Source organism: Nyctibius grandis, chromosome 21 (genome assembly GCF_013368605.1).
Source record: "Nyctibius grandis isolate bNycGra1 chromosome 21, bNycGra1.pri, whole genome shotgun sequence".
Classification (NCBI taxonomy): Eukaryota; Metazoa; Chordata; class Aves; order Nyctibiiformes; family Nyctibiidae; genus Nyctibius; species Nyctibius grandis.
This window is the reverse complement of record NC_090678.1, coordinates 7,618,048-7,645,189: the sequence shown is the minus strand read 5'-3', so window position 1 is coordinate 7,645,189 and position 27,142 is coordinate 7,618,048. Positions and strand designations below refer to the sequence as shown.

The following is a 27,142-nucleotide window of genomic DNA, read 5'->3' as shown; positions in this document are numbered from 1 at the left end:
CTAGGGTACAAGGGGCAGCTGTCTGCCCCCAGGACATGCCCTTGAGGAGTGGAGGTGACCATACCTTTTGCAGGGGTGCTGGGAGCTCCAGAAATAACCTTGCCAAAGCACCACGGGCCTCCGAGCAGCCCTAAGCACTTTACTTTCACAGCTCTCAACCCACGCACACACATCCACAACCAGGCTTGGGGTAGGGCTGGGGCTCTGCACAGACACCAGTGACCAGGGATGCTGGAGGCGTGGGGAGAGGCAGCATCGGAGGGAAGGAGCCATCCGTGGTGGAAAGGAAGGGGACAGACCCAAACCCACAGTCCTGCCAGACCCACAGCACCTTTCTCCCCTCACCACCCCAACACTGTCCCTTGGGCTGCACAGCCTCTCACAGTCCTGGACCCCTTCCTGGGGAGCCACACTGCAGGGAGCGCCTCTCCGCACCAGTCCCGTCCTTCAGGCAGACCCAGGCCACCACAAGCCCCGCAGGGGTGGCAATCCCAGCCACAGACATCCCTCCACTGCGGGGCTGCAGCGCCCATGCGGGGACACCTCTCTCGTTCAAGCAGCATCAAGGCCCCTCTCAGAGGATCTTGACGGCCTGCAGCATGTCCGCCAGCGCGTACGAGCTGTCCCAGGGGCGCCCAGACTGCTGCAGGGCCCCCTCCAGTGCCCGGGCACGTGCCCCCAGCTCTGCAGGGTCCCGCCGGCCCTCAAGGCTGGGCTGGCAGAACAGGATCTCATTGACCTCCCCTTCGATGTGGCGCACGTAGAGCAGCGGGAAGACGTCCCTGAGGGTGGCCAGGACAGACTCCTTCAGCCGGGCGTCGCGGCACACCAAGTTGAGCACGAAGACTCCTGCAGCAGGGTGAGAGGGATGGGAGTTCAGACTGGCCCACATACACCACTCTGCTCCCTGCCTCCCTCCCTTCAGCTGCTGTGGGAACGCAGCTGAATCGGTGCTGTCCTGGTGCAAACGTCCCCGCCGCGGCAGCACAGGAGAACCGGCATCCCCCCAGTGCCCTCAGCCCAGCTCCACGTCCCTGCTGCCACACGATCTGTTCCCAGGTACCGCCTACACCCTCTGCCTTGCCGCAGCCTTTCTTGGCCCCCCGGAATGTCTCAGCCTGCCTGACCCAGCAGTGCCGCGGGCCACCTGCTCTGCCCTGCTCCCTGCTGTCACAACGCCCACTGAAACACCCGGATCTGGGACCTGCCAGGAGCGGCAGATGCCACGCAGCAATCCTGGCCACGGCCGCTATTCTCCAGGATGAGAAACTGTGGCACAGCCCTGTTACTCAAACCCCACACCGGACTGGCCAGCCCGGCCCCGGAGACATCACCAGATCTCCCCCCCTCCTACCTTCTGGCTTAAGAATGGTTTTAACTTTCTGCAGAAAGGGCTTTTCCACGAAGGCTGGGGGCGGGCAGCTCATCCCCACTGTGAGGTCTTTGCTGTCCACGTCAAACATGACTACGTCATACTGGGCTGGGGCTGCAGGAGGGAGCACAGAAACTCGTTATTCTGTGGGACAGAGATGAGCCCCACATGGCAGGAAGGCAACGAACAGGGTGGTCAGGACAACCCCTCTGCCACATTACGGCTCCTTGTCTCTCCTGGGGTTTCTCTTTCCAAATGAAACCCACAGCAGCAGCCCTTGGCACTGGGGGAAGGCAGCAACTCTAAGCTCCCCTGCACATGTTCGCAAGGACAAGCCTGTGAGGGGCAGGGACCTGGCAAGGCTGGAGCTCGTGACACATGGCAGGAGATGGGCAGGGACAGGAAGCAGAGGGCTCCGGTTCCCAGCGTATCACCCACTGGGCCTGACAGGGTGCCCGGGCTGCTCTGTGAGATGGTACCTTCAGCCGCCAGCTTGGCCACGTAGTCCAGGCCATCAGAGATGTGCACCCGCATCCGGTCACCCTGGAAGAAGCCGAACCAGCACGTGGCCACCTCCAGCATGGAGGGGTCGATTTCCACCACCGCCACGCGGGCCTGCGAGAAGTAGTCGTGGATGAAGAGGGGCAGGCTGCCCCCGCCGAGCCCCACCACCAGCACCGCCAGCGGGGTTCCTGCCAATGGAGAGCACTTGAGTGAGCTGCCGGGACAGCCGTGCTCACACCACCCATCCCACCCCCCTGCCTAAACTGCTTTGGAAAGGGCACATGGGGTGCCACAGCCAGGACAGCCCTTCCCCAAGGAGCTGGGGCATGGGGACACCCACACGCCTGTCCCACGCCTGCCTTGGGCACAGCCTCCCACCGCCGGCCTCATCACCTGGTAGGGGGTCAGGGCCGCTCAGCAGGCAGAGCCCCGCGACCATGGCCTTGTGGTGCTCACAGCACAGGTAGCTCTTGTCGATGGCCGCGGGTGGCTCAATGGGGCTGGGTTTCTTCTTGTCCTTCCTCCGTTTCTTCTGGCCTGAGCAACAGGAGGCATCAGCTGGTAAGGCAAGGCAGCAGACAAGGATGCTTTCTGGGGACTCGCCAGCCCCAGCCCCTGTCCCACCCACAGGGCAGGCAGCAGAGTGCAAAAACTCTTCCAGAGCCACCCCGGGACAAGGCAGGCAGGTCCCAGTGGGGCTTTTATCTTCCTCCCATATCAATCTCTCTGCCACCCCAAAAAGTCACCCTTGGTCCTTGCGCCTTCCTGGCTGCCCCATCTGCCCCGCATACCTGGGAGAGGCACGGGGGCCAGGAGCCGAGCCTCCGACTGCACCACGTTCCTGTTGCAGAGGAAGATGAGGCGTCGGAAGTAGCAGGTGCCATCTCCCTTCACATCCTCCACGACATACTCCCCGCTCAGGGGGCTGGTGTCACGGTGCCATACTGTCCGTACCCCGATGTCCCCTCCCACGGACAGGAAGGGCACCTGCAGGGAGGACAAGGACCAGTGCAAGGAAGGAAAGGCTGCAGGAACAGACCCTGGCATTCCCACTGTCCTGACCACAGCGAAAGACCTGGGACGAAGCGGATATGTCGCAGGAGCAGAGGGATGTGCTGTAGCAGCCGCAGGGCAGCTGGGGACCAGTACATGGGACACCAGGTTCCCCCCTGTACACATATGTTGGGGTACAGGGAGCAAACACCTCGAGACTCCTTGCAAGAGCTCAGGTTTGGGGAGTTGGAGTAGGAAGGAGGAGACAGAAGGGACAGGAGAAGTTAAAGCCAGGATTAAAGAGGGGCCAGATGCTCTTAGGGTTTTGGGATGCCTGGTTTTCTTGGGATGCTGGGTTTTGGAGGGCAAGGACTTCACACTGAATCCTGCCACGCAGACGCCTCAAATCCTGCCTCCAAGCAAAGGCAGCCAGCTGGAAGGAAAAAACAAAGCAGCTACACCTGAGGCAGCCTTCTCCCTGCCACGGCAGCCAGCTCACACGACACAGCTTGGTCTCCCTCAGAGAAGAGGGACTCGCTGCTGGCACAGAGCCAGCCTGGCCCCAGTTTCAGGGAAGCCGAGCGAGGGGAACGGGTGGCGGGGCTCACCTGCTGCCGGGCAGGGAGGCCCGGCGGGGCCAGCTCCATCACCTTCCCCGACAGCTCCGCCTGGATGCCCGCCATGCCCTCGTAGTGCTGCTCCCTGTGCAGGGCCACGGTGACCAGGCGCCTGAAGCTCGCGCTGGCGGCCAGCTGCCTGCGCCCTTCCTCCGTCCCAAAGAGCCACTCGGTTTCTCTGCCCTGCGGGACTGCAGAAGGGGCTGTCATCAGCCCAGGCCAGTCCCAGTCCCCGAGCAACCACCCTGGCCTCTGAAAAAGGAGCTGCAGGGAATGGCAAGACATCATGAGGAGGTATCACTGCATGCCTAGAGCCATGCTCTGCAACCATCAAGAGAGCCAGGACCTTCCCCGTTTTGGCCAGGCTCATGCAGGAGGCTGGAAAAGCCACATCTCACAAGAAGGGGATGTCCAACAGCCTCACGACCCGTCTCCAGGCTATGCTAAGCCCCAGCTTTGCAGGCGGACAGGGAGGGAACAGCACTGCTGGCAGAGCCTGATGCGTCTCTGCGAGGTGCAAGCGCAGAAGTGAAGCGCAGCCCCAAGCAGCCTGGCCCTGGCAAGTCAGGACGCCCGCACAGACCACAGCGACACCTTTCTGGCTGCATCCGCCGCGCTCTGGCTTTATGCAGTGATGTGCTACGTCGGCTGTCACCAGCATCAAAGCAGGAATCACCACCTTGGAGGCAGGGCAGGCAGTGTCCCTCTGCTGCCAGACAGGCATCCGCTCAGCCAGCAAGCTCTGTGCCAGATCTGTGCTTGCATCACCAGGCAAACACATGTCCCACCACAAAGCCAGGACTAAAACATAAACCAAACCCCACACAGACAGGTTATTTCCCTCTCCAGCCCTGATTTCAGAAGGGCCAGGACCACTGGCTGTTTTGCAGCTCCTGGCTAGAGCATCATCTCATCGCAGCCAGGAGAAGCTGTACTCACTGATGAAGATGGCGAAGTGATTGTCCCGGGAAGGTTTCACCGAGAGGCTGTCGACCACATGCAGCGTGTAGCGAGGCCTCCCGCTCTCTTTGTCACACAGATCCAGGGAAAGCTGCTCCCCGCAGGGGGTTTTGCTCAGCTGGCTGCAGAGCAGGGCGTAATGCTGCCTGTCCTTCACCGCCGCCACCAGCCGCTCCGCGCTCTCCACCCGCATCGGCTTGTCCTGCTCCTCTGGGCAGATCTCCAGGATCTGCGGTGCCGAGCCAGGGATCTTCCTGAACTTTGTCATGACATAGACAAAGATGGGTAGGACAAACTGCTGCTTGTCCCCGCTGCTGGCCACCTGATGGACACGCACAACCCAGCCTTCCTGGGAGAAGTATTCTACTGCTTTCTTCAGCACGTGGGCTTGAGCCAAGGAGACGCAGAGATAGCGCCCTCCTACCTGCAGGACCCGGCTGATCTCGGCAAACATCTTGTCCACCTTGGCTAGAGTGGCCTCTTCTTCATCAGTGAGGATGGCGTCCAGCGTGCCTTTGTCCAGGACCACCTGGAAGTGGGCGTCAGGGAAGTCCATCTGAAGCACGTCCATCAGCAGGTAGCTCATCTTCGGCCTCTTGTTCCCGCTCCGTTCTTGCATCTGTCGGATCACGGCGTTGCTGATGTCGATGTTCACGATGTCCTCGCACATCCCCGTGTCATACATCTGCTCGCTCAGCTCCGAGTTCCCGCAGCCCACCACTAGAACCTGGGGGGTGGCACAAGAGCAGCGTGATGGTGAGAACACCCCGGGAATGCGCCCCAAAGTGTTTTACGAGCAAATATCAGCCACAGCCAAGAGCCCCCTGCAAAAACCACACCTGCAGCACCTGCAAACCCGCTCGCCAGGGCCCTGAGAGAACATTTCCACATACAAAAGCCACATGGGCACAGAAGCGATGCACCTGCTGCATCTCTTCCAAGCGCTGGAACAGGCTGCCCAGGGAAGCAGTGGAGTCACCGCCCCTGGAGGTATTTAAAAGACGAATAGATGTGGTGCTTAGGGAAATGGTTTAGTAGTGGGCTTGGTAGTGTTAGGTTTACGGTTGGGCTCAATGATCTTTCCAACCACAACGATTCCATGATTCTTTTGCGGATGATGTGGATGTTTTAACCCCACAGCTCTCCGTCCCGGGGCAACTCGTGGGTCTCTCCTCTTGCTACAGCACCCTGGGGGCTTCGCATCGTCTGATCACCGCACGACGGCGTTTTAAGCCGGGGCACTGTGGCGCAGAGCTCGCCGCCGCGGGGGAGGCTCGGTACGGGCACAGGGCGCTGGGTACCGGCCGGGGCTCACCTTGTCGCGGGGCCGGACGTACTTGCGCAGGACGGGGCAGAGCTCCGGGAAGGCCCCGTACCACTCGAAGGGCCGCTGCCCGCGCTGCCGGAAGAACCGCTCCCAGTACGGGGCCGAGCCGAACTCGGCGGGGCCCCGCGGCAGCAGCTCCATGGCCGGGCAGGTTCGGCCCCAGCCCGGGCTCAGCCCCGGCCCCGCTCCCGCCGCACGCGGTCCCGGGCCGCCGCGCCGCGCGCTGACTGCATCCGGGTGCGCCGCGCGCCCATTGGACGCGGCGGACCCTCAGCCCATTGGCTGCCTCTCCCCGGCCGCTTCCCATTGGCTAGCGGCACCGCGCCGGACAGCGCCCCCTGCCGGCGCCGGTACCGGCAGCGGGACGAGCCCCGGAGCGGGGCAGCCGGTACCTGCGGCGCAGCCACCGCGGGCGCCCGGGCGCGTCTGAAGCAACAAAAACAGGCTTCAAGAAAAGGTACCAGCGGGTTCCCAAGGAGCAGGTTTAATGGCAGCCCGCAGCGGGGCTGAGCGCTCCCGGGGCGGCGGGCTGCACGGGCGGCGCAGGGCGCCCGCGGCCCGGGGAGGGGGCGCTAGCTGGGGCCATCCCGTGGCTCCGGCGGGTGGCTGTGAAGAAAGAAGGCGGATAGCTCGCTCAGCGCTCTGTAACGGTGCGAGATGGAGTTCTTCACTGCCTTGGGCAGCTCGGCGTAGCTGGAGGGGAGAGAAGCCACAAGCCTCAGCAGCGGAAACGCTACAGCACGTGCCCCCCCCGGTCACCGGGAGCCCCCCTCCGCTTGCCATCACCCTGCCCGACTGCGGCGGGGCATCTGTAGTGGCACGCTGGCAGAGCCAACAACCCCCATCCCGAGCCGGGGGCTCCCCGTAACCCACCACGTTCAGATCCAGAAGGGCGTTTTCTCCCTCCCACCCTTCCCCGTAGCCAGGCTCCTCTCCCCACACAACCTCGACCCCAGCTTTCCTTACGCAGGGAAAACACCACTTACGTCTGGTCGTAGCCATCCGGCTGAAAGCAGGGATCCCAGCCAAAATCTCGAGGGCCTCTGGGCTCCACTATCAGCCCCTGCCACAAGAAAGCAAATAAGCCCCGTAAGCCATGGCCTCGCAGTCACGTTTCACACACGGAGTGAAGAGCTACACGCAGCCACAGGCTGGGTGCGTGGTGCTGTCCTCCTTCCCAGAACATAACCAAAATGAGCAGCCCCAAACTCACTGCCCCACCATGCTGCCCTATGTTGACAGCCCCTTTACCCCCCCAATTAACAGAACTAACAACTGCACTCAAACACAGCCCTGTCAGAGGGAGGCGAGGGGGCTGAGGAGCCTGAGGTAACGTGCAAAGCGTTCGGGACCTACAGCTGGGCGAGAGGGCTGCAGCATTCAGCACCCACCACCCACCAGCTCCACTCTCCCTCAGCCTGCTCCCAACAAGCTCCAGGGGTGTTCAGTTACCCAGCAGCCACTAAAATTGTCCTCAACAGAGCCAATGCTGTTACGAAATTCACATTACAGCCCTCCTCCCTCAGCACGTCTCCTTCCCCAGCCACACCACCTACGTGAGTCTGGCCTTTGAACAGCTTCACGGGCTCCTCTGGGTTTCCAGTACTGAATGCAAAGGTACAGAGAGCGTAGGCAGATTTGTCTTCAAACCCTGCCAGCAGCTTGTACAGGCCTGAGCGACACAGAAAGGATCCCGGCGTTACTGCCTTTCCCTCGGAGCGCAACACGCCCACCGAGAGCCAGATCGAGGGAGCATTCTGCATTCACACCACAAGGGAGAGGAAGAACTACGGGAGGTGACAAAGCTCAGGTACAAGGATGCTCTTGGCCCAGTCCCTTGTATGACCGAAGCCAGCACCTCAGATCTAGCACAGTGTGAGCTGCAGGGCCCCGCTATTAATTTGGGAGCAGAAGCAAACGCCTGTGCAGCACCAGAGAGGACTATAGCCTACGCTGAACTAGCGTGATTAATGCTCATGCTCGCAACGCAGCGTGGGATTTGCAGTCACACTCTTAACCGCGGGATCAAAGGCAGTCACTGCACACCAGGAGAGGTGAGCGTTAGTGGAGAGGGGCTTGCACAGAAACCAAAGGCAGCAGCAGGTCTTCCAGGTCACACTGATGACAAACAAGAAGGTCCCACATGCCCCACCACCAGCCTGCAGAGGCAGGCGTCTGGGAATGCAGGGATGATGCTGAAGCTACCAGGGGAAACAACGTCCCGTGAAGAAGGGCACGGGACGGGCTCAAGGAGACAATGTGAAGGGACAGAGCTGGTCAAACAGGAAGGGAACCAGCTATGAAACGGGCAGCGTGGTGGGCAAGCACGCTCAGCAGAGCCCAGCACGGGCAGGGATCCACGTCATTCGGAAAGGACCGAGTCACACGCAGAGCAGTAACACGGGAGGCAGTACCTTCTGGTTTGAGTTTTTCCAGGAACCATTTTCTGAAGGGGAAGAAGAGAGGAAAGATTATTTTTTGCTATTATTTCTCACAAATACAGGCAATCCTTGAGACATTGTTGCCTACATTTTCATACCCCTTTGAATCCCTCTTCGAATGTGCTGTCAAATCACCTCGCTCTGGCCTATTTACCAACAAAGATGAACTTAGCTCTTAAACTGAATGGGACACAGTGAAACCAGCAGCAGGGCATTTAATTTACTGCAGTACTGGGGTCTACTGTAAATAACCCAGTTCTCTCACACCAGCACTGACGTGCCAAAATACATTTCTTCACTCAACTTGTTTGCATCTTATACCCATTTCTAGTGCCAACCTCATCATATAAAGCTTTTATGTCTCTGCTTAGCTCAGCAGAGAGAGTTTGGAAGAATTAATCACACTAAAAGTTCATTCCAGGAGCTAAGGCAGTATTTTATTAGAGGAGTTACGCTGTAACGTAACTTATTGTAATCTTATCTGCTGGATTAAAGCAGTCTGTATGAGAACCTATAGGACACTCATCCCAGAGTCCTGCTGAAACGCATGGTGCCTTAACTACGCAGAGCGTGCTGTGAGGCCAGGTTCCCAAGCTGGCTGCAAGAGCAGGCACCATAGATCGGGAGCCAGAGCCAATAACTCAGGTCGGTCTCCCTCATCCTGCACAGCGACTTACAGCAGGGCTCAAGGAGTTAAGTCCAGCCCCTGGGGTGCAGGATGAAGCTGAGGACAAAGACCAGTAATCACCTGCCTGATCCTACTGCTCCTGGCATGTGGAGAATCCCCCGTGAAGCACACCCTGCCAGCCTGCGCTCCTAACTCTAGAACACGAAAGGTGAAGCAAGTGCCCTCCTACTTACATGTATGGTCCTGGAAGGCCCCCCAGGGCATTGAAGCACAAGCAGGTATCTTCTACTATAACAGGTCCTTGAATCTACAGCAAAAGCCCAAGAGATAGAAATGTTAGACCTAGAGGAAGGCACTGCCTCCAACCTCATTTTCTTGCTCTACCCTATTCTCATGTTTACACAATAACAGGAACGTCACAAAAATCCACCAGCCGCTAAAGTTCTTTGCCCCGGAGGCAATCCATACCAGGCACAACTAAACCCATGCCCTCCCAAGGCAGGCTGGAGTGGCTGAAGTCTAGTAGGGAAGATCTCACGTGGAGAAAAATGAGCAGAGCTGAACACCCTCTGAGCACTTAGGGGGCAGGAATGGTGGGACAAGGAGGGGGAAGGCCTGTGCCCTAGAGGCATGCCTGCATTCTCCTCGAGTCTTAGTCCTCACTTGGTTCTTTTAAGACACCCATCCTAGAGACAGCTCTGGAAGGTGATCCATCAGAAGCTCCAGCTGACACACAGAAGCTTCAGTCCACAACCGCTGGACTGAAGGAGCTGTCATGTCCTCCTGCTGCTCGAGGGCCACAGGAGGCCACAGGAGCAGCAGCAGGACTGCCTAAACACTGTCACCAGCGAGAATTCCCCATCACCCAGCGCAGGCCAGAAACAGCTGGGTAACAGGAGTGAAGCGAGGCCAGGCCAGGCCCGGACACGTCCCTGAATTTGCTCAGGGCTGGGTCGGAAGCCCCGACGCCCCCGGCTGCCTCCCGCCCCGCCGGGGCTGGGGTCCCCCCGCAATCGCACCACCGCTCCGACCGGCGGGAAAGGGGAAGGAGAAAGCGAGCGACCTGCCGGGCGGCTTCGCGGCACTTCTGCACGGAGATGTCGTCCGGCTCCCCCTGGTACTCCGGCACTGGGGACACAAAGGCCGGCGCTGAGGAGGCAGCCGGGCCGGGCCGCGCCGCCGCGTCCCCCCAGGCCCCGCCGCCAACTTACGGTCAATTTTCTTCGCCACCAGCGTGTAGGGAGAGGAGTCCCCGAGGATCTGAGTGACCTGCGGGGAACAAGGGAGGGGAAACCCGCCCGTCAGGGCCCGGCCCCACCAGGCCCGGCCCGGCCGCCGCCGCGCGCTGCCAGGCAACCGCCCCCCACCTCCTCCAGCTTCTTGGCGTTGCCCGTCACGAACACCACGCTCCGCCGGGCCGGCGCCGCCATGCTGCCCGCGCCTGCGCGCTGAGCCGCCAATCAGCGCAGGCGGCGGCACCGCGCGCGGCACCGCCCAGCCAATGGGGAAGGCTTCCGCCGATACCTGAGAGAGGGTGGAACTTCCGGCCCTCCGAGGGAGGGCTCTCGACGCTCGCCGGTGCGCATGCGCGGGGCCGCCCCGGACAGTCTCGCGAGAGCTGCGTGGGTCGCCATGGCGGCCGGGACGCTGCGCAGGCCGGCCTTCCCCCTCCGCGGGGCGCGGGGCCCGGCCCCCGCCACCGGCCGCCCCCGCGCTCCCACCCGGCCGCCTCACCGCCTCAGGGCCGCTGGTCCCGGCCCTCCCGCGGGGCGGGAGCTGCCCTGGCCCCACGCTCCCCCCCGGCCGCCTCCCTGTTTACTGCCGCAGCGTTTGGCAGCGCGGCCGGAGGATCCCTCTCGCTGTTTTCCCTGAAGGAGAATCACACGTAGTTGGGATAATTGTTGGATTGTGCTCCTAGCGCTGCTGCTATTTACTCCCCGACCTCTGGCACGCCTTTGCGCTTGCTGACACCAGATTTCCTATGTGGGAGCGATCGAGTTTCATCTTTGTGAAGGCAGCTGCAGGACCAGCTGGGGGCTGTAGCGAAAACATGGGTGGGGAGAGCTGGACTCGGGTCAAAAGATGGCCCCTGCTCCCGCTGTGGAGCCCTAGAGGAATGGGGCAGTGAAGCCCAGTGCTCCCCGGCAAAACGGTGTGGGGAGCAGTGCCTGGGCAAGCAGCAGGGACCCGGGAGCTCTCCCACCATGGTTCCCTTCTATGCCCAGCTCCCAGAGCCAGGAGGGGGAGGCCTCTCCCTACCTGCCTCAGAGCCACAGTACCCTGGCAGCCAACCCTCGCTGCAGCCCCCATGCCCTCAGGCATGGGGACCCCGGGGTCCAGCCACACGGGTCCCACCAGCCAGCCTGGGGGGAGGAACCAGCCCTGCAGGAGGAATGCACAACTCCAGCCAAAACATGCTGTTTCCTGTAAAAAAGCAATCATGTGGAAAACAGCAGCTAATGAAGAGGTCTGTCTTCTGCACAAAGAGGGAATGGATAAAACAGACCCTACACTTGGGTGAAGGAATTGTTTTTGTTGTAAAAATCTCCTTGGTGAAACACAAACCCAAAGCATGCAGACACTGCTGGAAACAACAACCCTTTCCGCTTACTACAGTCCTCCCTGCCACCAGTCCAGGGTGGGACAGCACAGGCTGCAATATAAAAACCATGGAATCTCAAAGGAATATAAGGATGACTGCTCTATAACATACCTGAGACCAGACATTGTAATGCTCTTTTCAGCCATGAAAAATCTATAAAACTTGCTCAATAAATTCTAATACTGTGAAGTTACTGTTAATTTGCTGCTGCTGCTGCCTCCCACAGCCAGAGCTGGTCCCTTGAGAAGGTCTGTGCTCAGGACGACCCCAGCGATCAGTGACCCGAACCTCGAACTGATCAACACCTAATCCTGGCAACCCAGGGACGTGCGCTGAAGGCTTTGGCCGTGGCAGCTTTCCCTGCCCTACATCTCAAATACAACCGTTTGCACCCCAACCTCCTGGGAGATGCTGCAAAAGCACTCTGGCAAAGCTGCCGAGGAATGCGAGCCTTCCCAGGGCAAGAGCCTGCTGCCGGCGTTCGGCTGCCTGGGGTGGGCCTGGTCCAGTCCCTTTGGTACCAAAGGATGAGTCCAAGGCAAGCACAAGACACTAAAGGTCCAGGGTCAGGGGCACTAACATTTCACCTCATTTTCCATCGATCTGGGTCACCTGGAACAGCTTTTGTGCCTTTCCAAAGCAGCACACTGCCGGGATGGCGCTAACAACAGCACTTGTCAGGGTGGTACACCAGTGCCTGCACTGAGGAGAGTTCATTGCTACCTGGAAACTCTCCCTAGGGTCACGCTGCTGACAAAGATCTGCTGAACCCAGCAAGGACAGGGCTACAGAGGGTATAGCAGCAGCTCTAAGCAATTCTTTAATACAGTATGATTGCTGTGAAGACTTCATCCTACCAGCACCCATTTTCCAAGGCCCTCAGCCCAGCTTTAAAGCCAGGCTTTGCCTCTAGCAAGCAACCGCAAAACTAACTTCTCTTGCTCAGACCTGGTGCCAGCAGGAATTTGAAGTCCTGATACACTGCTGCGGCACCAAGGTCCTTCTGTGGGTGGCGGCAGCAGCAGCAGCAAAAGCAAGATGGGGCTGGGAAAGCAAGCCAGAGGTAAGGGCAGGACTCTCCAGCAGCAGGAGGAAAGCCTGCCCTAACAGGCAGACCAGAGTAGGCACAGCATGGCAGCTGGCAGGAGAAGGCACCCGATAGCTCAGCAAGACATGCAGCCCCCCTGAAGACAGACACAGTCCCTCTTCATCCACCCTCTTGATCCCTTGCAGGTGGAGAGTAGCCAAAGGCATAAGCAGGATGATTTTTGTCCCTTCCACCGGGTGCACAATCTTAAAACCAGGCTACACTTTAGGAGGAAAAACCCAGCTTGGCTTTCTGGTTCTCACCTGGAGAGACCAGGGCCCACAGAGGAGAAAAGTCCTATTTATATTCCAGCTGGACAAGCAGAGCTTGTAATCACATCCGACCCTCCAGCCTGCTGTGCTCCCTTTTAATCCCCTTCTCTGCATGGAGCAGCACCACCACTCAGGTGGAAACCTGTGTACAAGGTCCTGGGGGCAGGTTCAAAAGAGGAAGCTGCGACGTGGCACTGGGAATTCTCTGGGGCAGTTTCCCCTCTCCAACATTACTTCAGACACACGCTAAGCAGGACAATGCTTCTCTCATCAGAAAAGAGACAGCAAGAAGAGAATCAGGAGAACCTGATCTCAGCTCAGCTAAAGTCCCAGGCCCAGGGCTGGAAGGAACGAGGGTCCCAAAAATAAAGGGCAGACAGAAATGCCACCAACACCTGAGACCAAGGTTGGAGACAGCCAAAACGCAGCAGTCTTGCCCATGGATGGAGGAGCTCAGCTCCTGTTTAGTCCAGCACAGGGGCCCCTACACGTCCCTCACCACCCCAGCGCATCTGTCTGGGAACAACCCCCAGCCCACCGGATCACAGGGACGCAAAACGGGCTGGAGTTCAGGACCGCAAACGCCACATTGAGGTGAAGGGCTCTGAATATGGTGGGCTTGTTCACCCTGGACTGGTTTCAGGAGAGCCACTGTCCTCCTGCTGTGTTTTATATCATTGGGCTTTACACACACTTCTTGCTTTTGGTTAAGAAAACACTGAAACAGCCCTTTCCTAGGGACTGCTGGTAGTGGAGAGCCTTGAGTGTCCTCCAGAACTTCATGAAGATGTGCAGGAACTCCACATGTACAGTCAAAAATAGGTTTACTGGAATGTCTTTAGTCACAGCTGTAAGCAGCAATACTGAAAACACTGAGCTTGTGCATTCCCATGGCAGGACCAGAAAGTCTTCTAGATTGTAAAATCTAATTATTTCTTTTTTGTCTCTTTTTTTTTTTTTTGGAACTAGAGAGAAACACTACCCTTGCAGTTCTCCACCAAAGGGTCAGTTCCCTGTAACACAACGGTATGTTCCTCTTCAGACATTTTTTCCCCTCCTTTGCTCCGATGAAAGGACAGAGTCCCCTCTGCCTTCCACAGTAGGCAGTGGGGAACTGCTCAAACAGTATTATTATTATTATTAATATTACAACTCAACCATATATACAGATAAACTATAGTGGCAAGTAGCCAGCTCCAAACCAGAGACCCAGAATTCCACAAAACAGGCGGTTTGGGAACTGAATCTTCTGTTATAAAAAACGTCTGACAGCAGGAGCAGGTACTCGACCGAAAAAAGGGTCATTTGGCAGTTCTTAAAAATGCTCTGTTGGAACTGGCTACTTGCCACTGCCTCCTCACTCCTTGGAGAAAAACAACTTCAAAGCTATATACAGGTATCTCACTTAAATTAGACAGCAGTTTGGTTATCCCAGAGCCAGCTCCACCGAAGCCTCCAGCTGCCCCATCAGGTATGGTATTTCAGGACTATGGGTACTAGAAAACACAAAGAAACAAGCTCTCAGCCACACACCTTCATATGCGACATCGATCCCTGCCAGAGAGATTCCCCTCCATTTCTGTAGTGACAAACACTAAGCAGCTGTGAGGGAAAGTGTTTCCAAGCTCAAGCTAATGCAATCTGCTGCCTGCACACACACTAGACAACAGTTCCTGCCACCTTCATCTCCTTCCAGCTTCCCAAAATTAAACCAGATGGGATTTTCCATCAGTCTCTCTCTGTCTACAACACTCCCACCCTGCTGCCAGCTCTGCCTCTCCCGCCGCAGGCTGTGTGTTAGCGGGACAACAGGCCACGAGGGTTTTGCCAAAGTAACAAGAAGCATTACAGAGCTGCCCCCGGCCATGGTTGGTGGGAGGAAAACCCTCCTGACCCAGTGGCATGGAAGAGCTGCGCTGCCATGCTGAGCTGCTTGGATCCCTGGAGCACATCTTTCTGCAGGCAGAGAGCTGAATTACTTCTTCTGCCTGGAAGAAATAGGCTCTGGTTGTTATTAACTGTTTGGTAAGAAAAGCAGCGACATCTCTGCTCTGGGGAGCTCCAGAGAGACCAGGAAGGGCAGGGGAAGGGACCAACAGCAAAGCCACAACAGCTACTTGCTGAAAATGAAGCAGCCTGGCAGCTTTGGGGAAGAGGCGTTTCCTAAGAGCAGACCCATTGCAAAATAGCTGGTATATGTGGAGAGGCCTTTGGAAGGCACTGCTCCGGTCTGGAACTCTTCCGTCTACTCCCACCAGCCTCAAAATCAGTCAGTGCCAACCCTGGATCAGTACAATGTTGTCAGGGCAATGTTGACTTTCTTTGGCAACAGTCACTAGGACTTGGTTTGAGCCTGCTCCTCTGTGTGCACACTTCAGCCTTGCAGAAGAGCAGCATGTGGTCCACAGGCACCATTTATGACCCACTGGGCCCATCTGCCTTAAGCGGAGTGGCTCAGGTGCTCTCCCCCAGGGAGAACAGCACCACAGTATCACTCATGGTGCAGAGTGCCACAAATATTTCAATGCCAGACATGGCACAAGGTGACCTGGAGCTACTCACCGATGATCACGAGCAGGAGAATGACCGCCACCAGCGCTATGATCGCCTTCATCTGCAAGGGGAGCGCAGAGGTGTGTTATACGGGGTGCCACATGTAGCTGCTTCTACCTGAAAGGAGGCCTTTGCCTTCCAGCATCTTTTCAGCTAGAAAACAGAGCTTCTTCATCCCCTCCCAGGGGAGCACAGGTAACCGCCCCTCCACAAACCCACCCCTGCCTCTTCCAGTTCTTGCTCACCTTGCAGCCTCGCCACCACATCTGTCTCCGGAGCTGCTTGGCTCTGTTGCTAAAGGCTGTTGCATTGTCCGATAAACTTTCTGTTGAAGGAAAGAAAAGAGGAGGTTCAGCAGTGCACGCACAGTCAAAGCATCCACTTCACTAACTCCACTGAGTTTTAAGCAATAAACTCAGGATTAGGAGAAAAGACCCAACCACAGCGTGATTCACCAAAGCCACAGCAGATGCCAATGTGACGCCCTTCGCTAGAGCACACACAGACCTGTCGAGTCCCACTGAGCCCCCTTTGTACTGGCTGCCCTCTGAGGACAGGAATTCACTCTGCCAGTCAGTAAGCGAGCAGACAGCTGAAGTGCTCAGGGCCACTGGGAGACAGACCAATCTGCCTTAGCTTGAAGGACCAACTAGATCACAGCACCCAAACACCTCCAAACTAACGCCTCTGTGCAGAGCAGCAGAAGGCGAAGGTGGAAAGAGGAGAATGTCAGCAGAAAGTCAGATCTGGAGCCCAAGGCTGGGAAACACCACTGTCCAAGAAGGATAGAAATACAAGCCCAGGTCTGTCATTAGACACTTTCTGAACTGAAACCAGGTAACTTGGCTCAGGAACAGGGAAGAGATGTGGGTGGAAAAGGCCAGGAGAGCTGCACTTAGCATCGCACCTGATTTATCCTGCAGGTCATCCAGCCGCTCGCCTCTTTCAATCACCTTCGTGATGTTCTCCTGCATAACGTCGATGACTTCGTCCACTTGGTTCTGGACACTAGAGCAAAGCAAAAGCAGCATGAGGAGCAGAAGCAAGCACCACCAGCTGCATTGCAGTGCCAGCCCTTGCTCAGAGTCAATCAGACTGAGGGGGTCCGTGAGCTTACCGACAAAAATCAAAGAGGACAACAGTGGAGAGAGGTTGATGGGATGCTGAGAAATCCAGAGGCATGGCATTGCCTGGGGTGGGTCTCTGGCAATCCCAGTAAGGGCGAACATGAGGGGCTCAAAGAGACCACTGGGAAGTCAGCACTCTCCATAACACCTTTAACACATAACTGCAGTAAGAAAAGGCACTAATTGCTGTTGGTGGGCACCTCTGCTTCAAAGAGCTCACATCAAAGGGAAAAAAAAAAAAATTATAAAAAACACATCTTATCTTTCCAGATTTTGTAGAACCTCACACCGCACCTTTGCTAAATAACTTGGGGTGAAATCAAAGCAAGGTGCATTCCCCTCTCTGGGAACTGAATTGCTAAATGAAACCCACTCTGCCAGAGGCATCAAGAGAACAGTAAAGAATGGCTGATATGAACTAAACCAACTTACTATAATCCATCTTCTTATAGGTTATGCAACTCTGTGGGTAGTCACTTCAGTGAACAGTAGCCTAAATCACACCCGCAGGGTTATTATAAATGCATTTATTCACTCCGTTAAAAAAGCTACATCGGTAAGAGAAAAATTCTCCTGGTGGAAAAATACTGCTACATTCTGGTTTGTATTTTGGAGCTAATACACTTTAATTTTCCTGGAGACAGAAATAAGAAATTTCTTGGGGCCCTAGGGAGAGAACGCATTGTTTGAGACATACCGTTCCCAGAGAGTAAATGGCAACAGCAATGTCTTGGAGGCAAGGCTACACACAGGGCAACAAAACAGAAATAGCTCCAAGCCGCTCACTCTGCATGTCTTAGGTCTGATGACTTAGGCTGCATTGATTAAAAACTTTTAAGCACTTTAAACATATCGAAATGCATCCAGCATTTGCTAAGTATGCAGCATGAATAGCCCACTTCAGCAGCTCTCCATGTTACCAGAAACGCACACCTCCTATTAACGGTGCGCCACTGGTGTCCCCAAGGGCAAGAAGGATTGCCAGCACCTCATCTTTAGCACCTGTTTAGCACCCACACTATCCTGCTCCCCAAATTATCCAGTCACATCATCTTCAGACCCACACAAAACCCTCTCCTCCCACTGCCATCTTACAGATGCAGAAGCTCAAAGATGTTATTTGCCAAATCGAGGTTTTTACATCAGCACCGGACCCAACTCCACCAGCTAGAGAGCCATCGTCCAGCACCTGAGCTCAGAGCACCCGGTATGATGAGGCCAGCATATCCTCCACCACGGCCCAGGAAGCCGGGGCCAAGGGAGACCCAGAGCAACTTGCCCAAGGCCAGTCAATGGGGCATTGCAGAACCAGGAACAGGGCCCCGTCCTAGCCACCATGCCTCTAATTAGACATAGGTTCACGTTGACCTATTTCTCCTGTCTCCCTACCAGCTACGTGCCTCTCACCGAGCAGACACTTGCGCTGAGACACACACACGAGGAGCAGCAGCAATGAGCAATAGTGGTCACAATGGAACATGCCTTGCTCACATTTACTTATCGTTCCAAAAACGGGCAAGGAAAGTCATTAAAAGAAAAGGCTTTTTTCTCCCCAAAAAGCTCTAGAAAGAGCTCCAGATCTTTGAGTGTGAAGGAGCTTCCAATCTTAGCATTTCAGGTCAGGCTCTGTAACACCACTGCACTGCGGCTTCCAGAGCTGGAACAGCCGGGCAACCCCTCTGAAGCCAATTTCTGACTCAACAGCCCTCATATGGCACATGCTGGAACTTCAACAGTGTATGTAAACACTTGCTTTATTTAGGATACCGCAAGGAAGGAACCTGCCTTCCCTGTGCTGCATCACAGAGTCCGTGGGAGCAGCATCTCTCCGCACCCACCTACACCATGCAGTGGCAGCTCCTGCCTTCCACATCGACAGCAGCCACATGCCAGCAGTTTCTTATCTGGAGGGGAAAGGCACAGATAATCCCCAAGCGCCTCTCAGCAGGAACCTGCCCTGTTCTGATCCACCATTTGTTTTAAAAGGTACGAGGCGAGTGGCAGTGGCAGAGCTGCCACCGCTGGGAAAGCACAGAAGGTGGCACTGAGGACGCAAACAGGTGCTGCCCGGGAAACACATGGCAGTACCCTGTGGAGCAAAGCATCCACCCCACACAGGACACGCAGCCCTGTGGCCTTTCCCTGGGGCAGCGGGTGAAGATGTGAGGAGGAGGCACGTGCTGCGAGGGGGTTTCCTTACCTCAGCATAACAGACAAGTCCCAGCTCGGAGCTGCCGGTAACGCTGCTGTAACTTGGGGTGAGAGGAAAAGCAGAAACATCTGCTATGCCAAATGAGCCAACTTGGCAAAAACTCTAAGGCCTTAAACATCAGTTTCTCAGGCAGAAAATTACATTGGCAGTATGTAAATGTTTCTGAAGACATTTACTGGCTTCAAAATAAAGATATTTCTTCCTACAACAGACTCATAACCAAGTTATCCTGGTACAACTAACAAGTGGGAGCACGCAAGGTTACAGCGCATCCAGGAACATGCAGCACAATGCAACGCCACCCATATCCCTGCCACTACAGGTCAGAGCCTGGAGACATGCTGCTGCAGTTGCAGGGCACCCCAAAGCATTCGAGGCAGGGTGGGCAGGTATGTAACTTCAAGCTGCTCTGCTGTGACCAGCATTGGGGAGAGACTGGTGGAGCATAGACTCCCACTGCCCAACACCTCAGCATCCCACCTCTTTTCGCTTGAGCTGCTGGTGAAACACGCCATGCCTTTGCTACCTGCCCATAGCCTGGGCATGCCGTTAGCCGTCCCCAAGAGACCAAAACATTTCACAGACAGAGAACAGAAGCACAGATAAATCAAGGCTTAAACTCTTGCAAATATTGAGGTGTTTAACTCCCATGGAACACAGACACATTTGAGCACCCCAATACCTTTTGTATTGTAAATTGTATCATTGTATTGATGTAAGAGAGAACCCTGGGGAAAAAAAAAAAAAACAAACAAAAAAACAACAGGAAGGAAGAGACCAAACCAGAGAAGGAACCTTTGATCTCCACACAGTGCCTTAACCAGACCTTAAGCCAGTCCTTGCCTTCTGCTCTCTCCCATCCATCACTGCTGCAAGACATGCCTCTCCAGGAAGGGGCTGAAAGACGCCCAGCCTATGCATTAGCCCTGCAGTTTCAGAGCAAGTTCAACAATTCCCTGCTAGTTTGGCATGCTTGAGGCTGGAAACTCAAGTCGCATCAAGAAGAAAATATTTTCTTGTTTTATTTGGCAGGAGAGAATGAATCCTCTAATACGAAGTGTATTTCCTGTTAGTGAGCTATTGGCTTTTGACACACACATTTCATGTGCCTCACTCCTGCCAGATTTCCAAAAGAAATAAAGTAGAATAAATACCTGCCAGGAAAGGGAGCAAGACAAAAGCATAAAATATGTTAATTACTGCAAATATGATGCTTTTGACGAGGAGGGCAAGTGCACACCATCAAAGCAAGAAAGAAGATACCCAACAGCACTTAGCTTGGTTTAGACTGCTCTTTTCTTGTGCTTTGCCGTGTCCAGAGCAGGAAGAATAAGCCTTTCCATTTTGGCTGCACTGGGTTAGCTACTGAAAAACTGCCTGGGCTGGTCACGGTGTTGGGCTAACAACAGTGCTGCATTCTTTGGACACCGTAAACAGGCCGTGCACGCACCATGGGATGTGCTGCTCAAGGCCACTTCTTGTCTCCAAGCCGGCTGTTTACAGCCAGCATGACACACTTCTATTTTCCACCCCAGCGATATTAATAGTGCCGTGTATTTTGGTGCAAATTACACCCAAACACCCCTCATTGTGGCAGTAACTCAGGGAAGAGGGAACAGGATGGAGAGCCAAGCCAGACAGACGGTGCAAGGCAGGAGGCCAGCACAGTGCTCCCCGAGGCACGGCTCTCTGCAGAGGGGCTGCCCGGCACACAGCCCTGCTGTACGCCACGATGGGGTACAAGTGCTGAACCGTGCCACAAATGCCTGGTTTTAATTTGCTGCTTCATCCTGACTGTGAGGATGACAACAGTCCATGCCGCCCTGAAGCCTTTCAGTCCTTGAAAGGATTATACCCAACAATGATGCCTGACAACATGGTCTCGGTATCACCTTCAAATGAAAGCCTGGACTACAGATGGGGTCCACTGCACATCCAGCCACCTGCAATGAGCAGCCAGCCCCTGGGAAGCTGCTGTCAACTCTTGCCTTCAAACCATTCCCCAAACCCTCCCCTCCTCGGGATGTAATGTGGGGCTTGCAGCCAGACAGAGCCACTGGGGCTGAGCCCTGGGGCCGGGGATGCTGGCCACCCCCAGCAGCACAGTAGAGGAATCACAGGGACCAAGACCTGGCTCCTGGAGAACCACAGCAGTGTGCTGAGCCTCACTGCCAGCACAAGCAGGAACCTGAATCCAGCAGCATGGTTGCCTGAAAGCAGAAACATCAGCGGTGAAGGAAGTCAGGGAGCACAGAAAAGGGGAAGATTTTGGTAACGTTTTTTAAAAGATGACCTGTGATGAGGGGCTCCTATTCTAAACAAAAGAAACCCAGGTGGAAGACAAATGTCCCACCTTCCCCCAAAAAGGCACTAAGAGCTCTCACTACACACATTCAGGACTACTCACAAGGCCTGGAAGTAAAGACAGATCAGCTATCTGTTCTTTGTAACTCTGGGGAAAAGGATAAGAGCCTGTTAAAAGCTACCTTTCAGCTCCAGCCCAGCCCGCCCAGGGGACAGGGAGGTCTCAGAAGGAGCCTAAGGGACCCCCACATGGCCACTTAGTCACCAGAGGAGCTTCCATCCCAACCAAGCAGCTGTTGAGACAACAGAGCCTGAAATTCCAGACGTATCAGGACAAAACACAGCATGAAGGGGGCTGTCATGCTTCCTCCTGCCACTATTGCTGGCTCTAACTTGCCTCTTCCCCTACGAGGTTTGCAGCATTCCCCACCATCTCATTCTGCAACTGAGCCAGCCTTGAGGGTCTCTGCTGCCAACATCTCCACCCTGACCCAAGCCCCTTCGCTGCCAAGGACAGCTAGGAAAAGTTTCCAGTCTTGCCCCTCACGTTCAACGTGTTTCACACCTTTGCTCCCACAATCCCATCACATTTTCCTTTACCCAATTCTCCATCCAGTTTCCTTTTACTCCTATCTTCACACCTCGTTCCTGCAGCCCCATAGAGCTACAGTCTCTCTAGCTTTGCCCAGCTATGCCTCAGCTCTCCAAATGCTCAAATTCCTCCCTAAAATGTCTTTTCCTTACAGTGTTTCAGCAGCAATCCAACCCTCCTTTTCCTCCTCTGTTGAAACCAGAGTGAACTGCATTACTACGAGACCAGGCATCAATCCATCCAGCACAAGAGCCGGTCTGATCAGAAACTTAAATAATAAGCTCCACGATAAGAAATGATGACTGCACACTCTAAGTGCTTATTAAACAAAGCAATCAACATTGATGAGAGCGGAAAATAGATACTATTTTATAATAGATGCTCTAGATACTAGATAGGTGTAGCCACTTGCTGCCCCAAGGGACATATTCCATACCAGGTCCACTAGACAGGCAATCTCTGGCAATGGGCAAGCCTGGCGTGTGTTGGGCATTAGTCACATCACATCTATGAACCCACCAGCTCCTGGGTGAATTCTTCTTTCATTTTTCTTCCCCTTCACAGCTGCAGTGCTATCCTCTACCTAAGCCCCTGCTCCCTTCAGCCTGGCCAAGACAGTGGAAAGATTAGAGCTCCCGTTTTCCCCCCACACACAGGGAAGGCAGAAGGTGCTCTGTAATTGCTCTCCAGCAGAGGAGGACGAAGGGGTAGACATCACCCCCTCTCCACCTTTTTATGGGGGCAGGACCCCACTCATAAAACTAATTCCCATCCTTCCCATTCAGTCCAGGCCAGTGTGGCACTGCCCTAGAAGGGGAGCTTTACCCACACCAGCTTACTGTAAGGACCAGTGCGCCTCTACCAACACCATCCTCACACCCCAGAGGGAACATAGATCCCCTGAAAACAGACATCCCCACCCAGGTGCAGCGACCGACTTGCTGCCTCTTGTGTAACTCAAGTGCACTTCGCCCCTCAAGGTAACATGGCAAGCAGGCACACAAGCAAGCACTGCCTGATGCTGATGTTGGCAATGAGTCATCTCAGAGCTGCACTGGCTTCTTCCCAGCATGAAAAAAATCCATAACGAAGAGCTGCACACAAGACAACCCGGTCTGAATAACACCCGGGCATCAGTCCCCGTACAGATCTCTGTTCTGGCTCCACAGAAGTCAGCAAAGGAGAACAGTACAATGCAAACCAGGGGTCTAGGAATATCCCCCCTCCTTGCTTTTCATTAAGTACCACCATTGCATCCCTCATAAGAAAGAGCAGGACAAACTGGAGCCCAGAAAAAGCATCATCCAGGAAATGACTCAATGGGAGAAGGATCCAGCGTGTTCACTCCTTCCTTCTTACCCTAATACAGGCAATAATCCTCCTCCAGCTGTAATGGTTTCCTGTTTTCCAGCTGCTTTGACCCCACTGAGTCACTGCTTATCTCCAGGTCACCTATATCAGGTTTTCATCTGGAGGAGGTCAGCGAACCAGCTGCTGCCCAGAAAACATGGTCCTGGTGTGCTCCTGACCACTTGCTTTCTTGAAACATTGAGGAGCAAGTTACAGGATGAAGAAAAAAGCAACAAAACAATTAAAAATGGTGCTAGCAAAGGTTAAAATTCAGGGTTAATGCTCTAGAAAAAGAGCCTCATAAAAGCACAGAATGGGTCATGACCAGAATACAACAAGGGATTTAGAAACTCCACTAAGCTACTGTGTTACAATCCTATCCCTTCACCTCTGTCAATGCACAACTGCTTGACAGCTTGAATCAGATTTGAGATTTCCCTTAGCTGTGGACACATGGGGTTGGAAATGTCAATTAGAAGAAAGCAAGCACAAGCCATGTTCATACCCAGAACTACACAGAAATACTCCAGGAACAACAACTTACTGCCTGATCTTGTCATTCCTGGGTCCAAATCTTGGTCCAGAAGGCCCTCTCCTGCAGGTAGAAAAGAGAGCAATCGAGATGGAAGACACAACAAAAACATGTTTTTAAACCAGACTCAAAAGATATGCAAGAGACAGTCAACGCCTTGCGGATGGAGGATTGTTCTCATACCTCCCATCAGTCCCTCCCATGTCTTAGGGTATGTGGGACACCCCACTCTTACAAAGGCCACACCTATTAAGTCTCAATTCACGCTTAATGCCAAAGCTCTGGGAGACAATCTCAGAAGAATCAGAGGTTTTGATTCCCAAGCCCCCACCTACGTGGCAGGGAGCAGCTTTTGGTATTTGACACCTCCAGCCTCAGAGATGTAGGCAGTTAAGACATCACATTCCCTATAGTAGTCGTTCAGAAACTCACAAGAAAAAGTCTTCCTCTTCATCTGAGTCTTCCTCCAAGAGGTTCCTCTGCAAACACAGAAAAAAAACAAACCACCTGGTCAATAAGCAACCACCACTTCACACACACACACACACACACACACACACACACACACACACATTTCCAGCCCTCAGGATGCAGTCAGCATCCTCCGACTGCAGGTTACCCGTGAGCCCTCCTTTGGAGGGCATCAACAGCACTTTTTAGGTGTCTGGAGTCGTGCTGTTCCTCTCCGCTTGTGACCAAGGGCCGAGCTGGATGTCTCTGTGCCGCTATTATCACCTCGGCGGTGTTTGCTAACTCTGTAAAGCACAGATGGATGCACAGCTCTGCAGCTCTGACTCGGGACAACTCGCACCTCTGCCGCTGAGCCAGACTGGATTTGCGTCAATGGCCAGTTGCCTGCGCAGGTTCAGATCCCAATTCTAGGGATCAGTACAACTCCCTGCGACACAGAAGCACCCAGTGCGTCAGCACATTGAGCCCTGCCTTGGAAAGCAGCAGGCAGAGCCCCCGTGCAGGCCAGCTGTGGAAGGAAGGCCCTCTCTGCTCCAGGGACAATCCCCAGTGCTGCATTTGGTCAATGGCAGCAGCTCAAAAAACGGCAGCATCACCTACAGCCACCCTGGGGTACCCCATCCACCTCGGAAGTCAGATCCACTCCCCTTTAGGAGGACATAGTTTCTCCAGCCATCTGACGGCAGTAGGCATAAGAAGGACAACTGCAAGGCAACGCACTGGGCTCCCCACATGGCACGTCCAGAGGGGTCGGCCCCTCCAAACCCCTGACTCAGGTGAAGGCTACGGCCGGGCTGGAAAGCAGAGCGGTCTGGTAGCTCCTCTGCTTCGCGCCAAAGGGCTCCTCCTGGGCTCAGATTCGCTGTTCCACTACACTCCATCAGACGATCCAAATGCTGATTTTTAAAAGCAACCCCACAATCCCACTTAAACCTGAAAGTTTTGGACAAAGACGTTATCAGAGTTCATTTCTCATACCAGGGCAGCACAAATTTTCCAATTGAGCTGAGGGTGCACAATAACACCTACTTAGGGCTAAAAATAATCAAGAGGGGGAACTGACACTCTAAATGTGTGGGCTGGGGAACACATCGGGTGGTCCTTATGGTACCAGCAGCTGCTGCTTCCCCTGTGCATAAATCCAGGTCCCCACCTGCAAGCGCAGTGCTCTTATTTTGAAGCTTACCTACATTTCCATCCTTGTCACATTTGCTCAATCAACTTAAGCAACCCGCGAGACCACGCAATAGCTTCAGCCATTGCCTCCCTCAAGGGGTGAGTGAACTGCTCTTGGCAACGCAGGATCCTCGTCTCACTGACAGCTATTGTGAGCTGGAGCAACATTTTAGACTACAGTCTAAACTTGGTTTTAGCACAGCATGACCCCAGGAGAAAAACATCAGGTTAAATCCACTTCGTCTAAAACAGGCAACTGCACCACTTTGACCTGTATTTCAAAGCCTGAAACATCAGGGGACTGTGGTGACAGGAGAAAAACTCAGCTGTAAAGCACAAGGTAACTTCACACGAGTCCTTCAGCCAGCTACGTGGGGAGGAGAGCCACGATGTGCCCAGGCCAAGCTCCGCGGAAAGGCAGGCACACCAGGATCTCACAGCCATAGATGCAGCCTAAAGGAACTGAAACAGGATCTCGAAACAGCCTTATCTCCTAACGGGGTTTGTTTTAAAATACACAGGTCAGGTTTGCTGCACAGAAAGTCCCCACACTAACTAAGTGGGGCTATCAACAGCGATACGGCTTCTGGGCCTTGTGTCTGAAGGCTGTGGTGGCAGGACCCCCTTTGGCAAAGAGAGCCATAGCTTACCTTGGGCCGCCCCGGCAGCTAACAGCACAGAACCACAGAAGGGTTGGGGTTGGAAGGGACCTCTGGAGATCTTCTAGTCCAACCCCCTGCCCAAGCAGGGTCACCTACAGCAGGCCGCGCAGAGGCACGTCCAGAGAATATCTCCAGAGAAGGAGACTCCGCACCCTCCCTGGGCAGCCTGTGCCAGGGCTCTGTCACCCTTAAAGTAAAGAAGTTCTTCCTCATATTGAGACAGAACTTCCCATGTTTCAGTTTGTGCCCGTTGCCCCTTGTCCTGTCACTGGGCACCACTGAGAAGAGTCTGGCCCCCTCCTCTTGACACCCACCACTGAGGTATTTGAAAGCATTGATACAATCCCCTGTCAGTCTGCTCTTCTCCAGGGTAAACAGACCGTGGGCACCTGCCCCGGGCACCCCTACCTAAGTAACAGCCCGCTGCGGCACCGTTACGGCCGCGGCACCGGCGGGACAGGCCGGGCCCCGGCACTCACCCGCTCGCTCTTCACCGAGCCCGTCACCTCGTCGTCGTTCAGGTGCCGCTTGAATTTCGGAGGCATGGTCTCTGCCTGCGGGAGAGGCGGCTCCGTGCCCGGGACGAGAAGCCTGGAGGGGAGATGCAGGCAATGGCCGGGTCATCCCTCTGCCCGGTGCCCCAACCGCGCGTCGCCCCCGCCCGGCAGAACGCGGGGAGCGCCCGGCAGGGCCCCACGGGCGGCCGGGGAGCCCCCGCACCGGTGGGCCCAAAGGGGTGGGGTGGAAGGGGGAAGGACCCCGGGACGAGGAGATACAACGGCCCCAGGGGAGAGGGGGTTCAAGGGCCGCCGGTGCCCGGCCTCGCGCTTTTGCCCGGCCCCGCCGTTCCGGTCCAGCCCTCCGGTGCCCCGGAGGCCGCTGAGCGAGCAGAGCCGGTGCCCAGACAGAAGCACCCCGTCCCCTCGGGCGGCGCAGGACCCCGCCACCACCCCCAGCCCCGCTCACCGGGCTCCGCTCCGGGCCGGGCCGGCGGGAAATGGCCGGTGCAGCAGCGGCGGCGGCCGGTCAGCTGTCCCATCGACCGCCTCGGCGCTCCGCCCGCCGCGCCGAGCGCCGAGCTATCGATTCCGGGGCGGGGCGGGGGGCGGAGAAAGGGGCGGAGAAAGGGGCGGAGAAAGGGGCGTGATTGGTCCCGGGAGCGGGGGCGGGGCCGGGGCGCGGAGCCGGCGGGAGCGGCTGGCTCGGGAGCCCGGGGGCTGGCGGCGCTCCCGGCTCGGCCCCGTGCGACACCTCCGTGCCAGCAGCGGGGCGGTCCGGCCGCCTCGGCCCCCGGCATCGCCCCTGGCACACGGCCCCGGCAGCGGGAGCCCGGCCAGCGGCCCCGGGGAGCCCGGGGGGG

General features: G+C 55.7%; 3 protein-coding genes across 4 annotated transcripts; all 3 read right to left on the bottom strand.

The window, feature by feature from the left end:
* Positions 1-119: 119 nt before the first annotated feature.
* On the bottom strand, positions 120-5,978 carry METTL13 (methyltransferase 13, eEF1A N-terminus and K55). Of its 2 annotated transcripts, none has more exons than XM_068416868.1 (8): positions 5,762-5,978; positions 4,426-5,173; positions 3,478-3,677; positions 2,668-2,863; positions 2,270-2,413; positions 1,852-2,064; positions 1,355-1,486; positions 120-849 (listed from the first exon to the last, which is right to left on the bottom strand). In XM_068416868.1, exons 1-8 carry the CDS (start codon positions 5,912-5,914, stop codon positions 575-577), a joined length of 2,061 nt encoding a protein of 686 aa, XP_068272969.1. In that variant the 5' UTR covers positions 5,915-5,978; the 3' UTR covers positions 120-574. The 2 variants fall into 2 exon arrangements, with proteins under 2 accessions (XP_068272969.1, XP_068272970.1); XM_068416869.1 differs by having other exon boundaries at positions 5,784-5,852.
* Positions 5,979-6,245: 267 nt separating this feature from the next.
* ITPA (inosine triphosphatase) lies at positions 6,246-10,302 on the bottom strand. Its single transcript, XM_068416979.1, has 8 exons — positions 10,210-10,302; positions 10,054-10,111; positions 9,906-9,970; positions 9,076-9,149; positions 8,188-8,219; positions 7,330-7,445; positions 6,760-6,836; positions 6,246-6,466 (listed from the first exon to the last, which is right to left on the bottom strand). The coding sequence occupies exons 1-8, from the start codon at positions 10,270-10,272 to the stop codon at positions 6,346-6,348; spliced, it is 606 nt and encodes a 201-aa protein (XP_068273080.1). The 5' UTR covers positions 10,273-10,302; the 3' UTR covers positions 6,246-6,345.
* Positions 10,303-13,610: 3,308 nt separating this feature from the next.
* On the bottom strand, positions 13,611-26,832 carry VAMP4 (vesicle associated membrane protein 4). Its single transcript, XM_068416973.1, has 8 exons — positions 26,749-26,832; positions 26,262-26,373; positions 23,906-23,952; positions 23,486-23,536; positions 16,264-16,364; positions 15,602-15,681; positions 15,366-15,417; positions 13,611-14,299 (listed from the first exon to the last, which is right to left on the bottom strand). The coding sequence occupies exons 2-8, from the start codon at positions 26,325-26,327 to the stop codon at positions 14,271-14,273; spliced, it is 426 nt and encodes a 141-aa protein (XP_068273074.1). The 5' UTR covers positions 26,328-26,373; positions 26,749-26,832; the 3' UTR covers positions 13,611-14,270.
* Between the last annotated feature and the right edge of the window lie 310 nt (positions 26,833-27,142).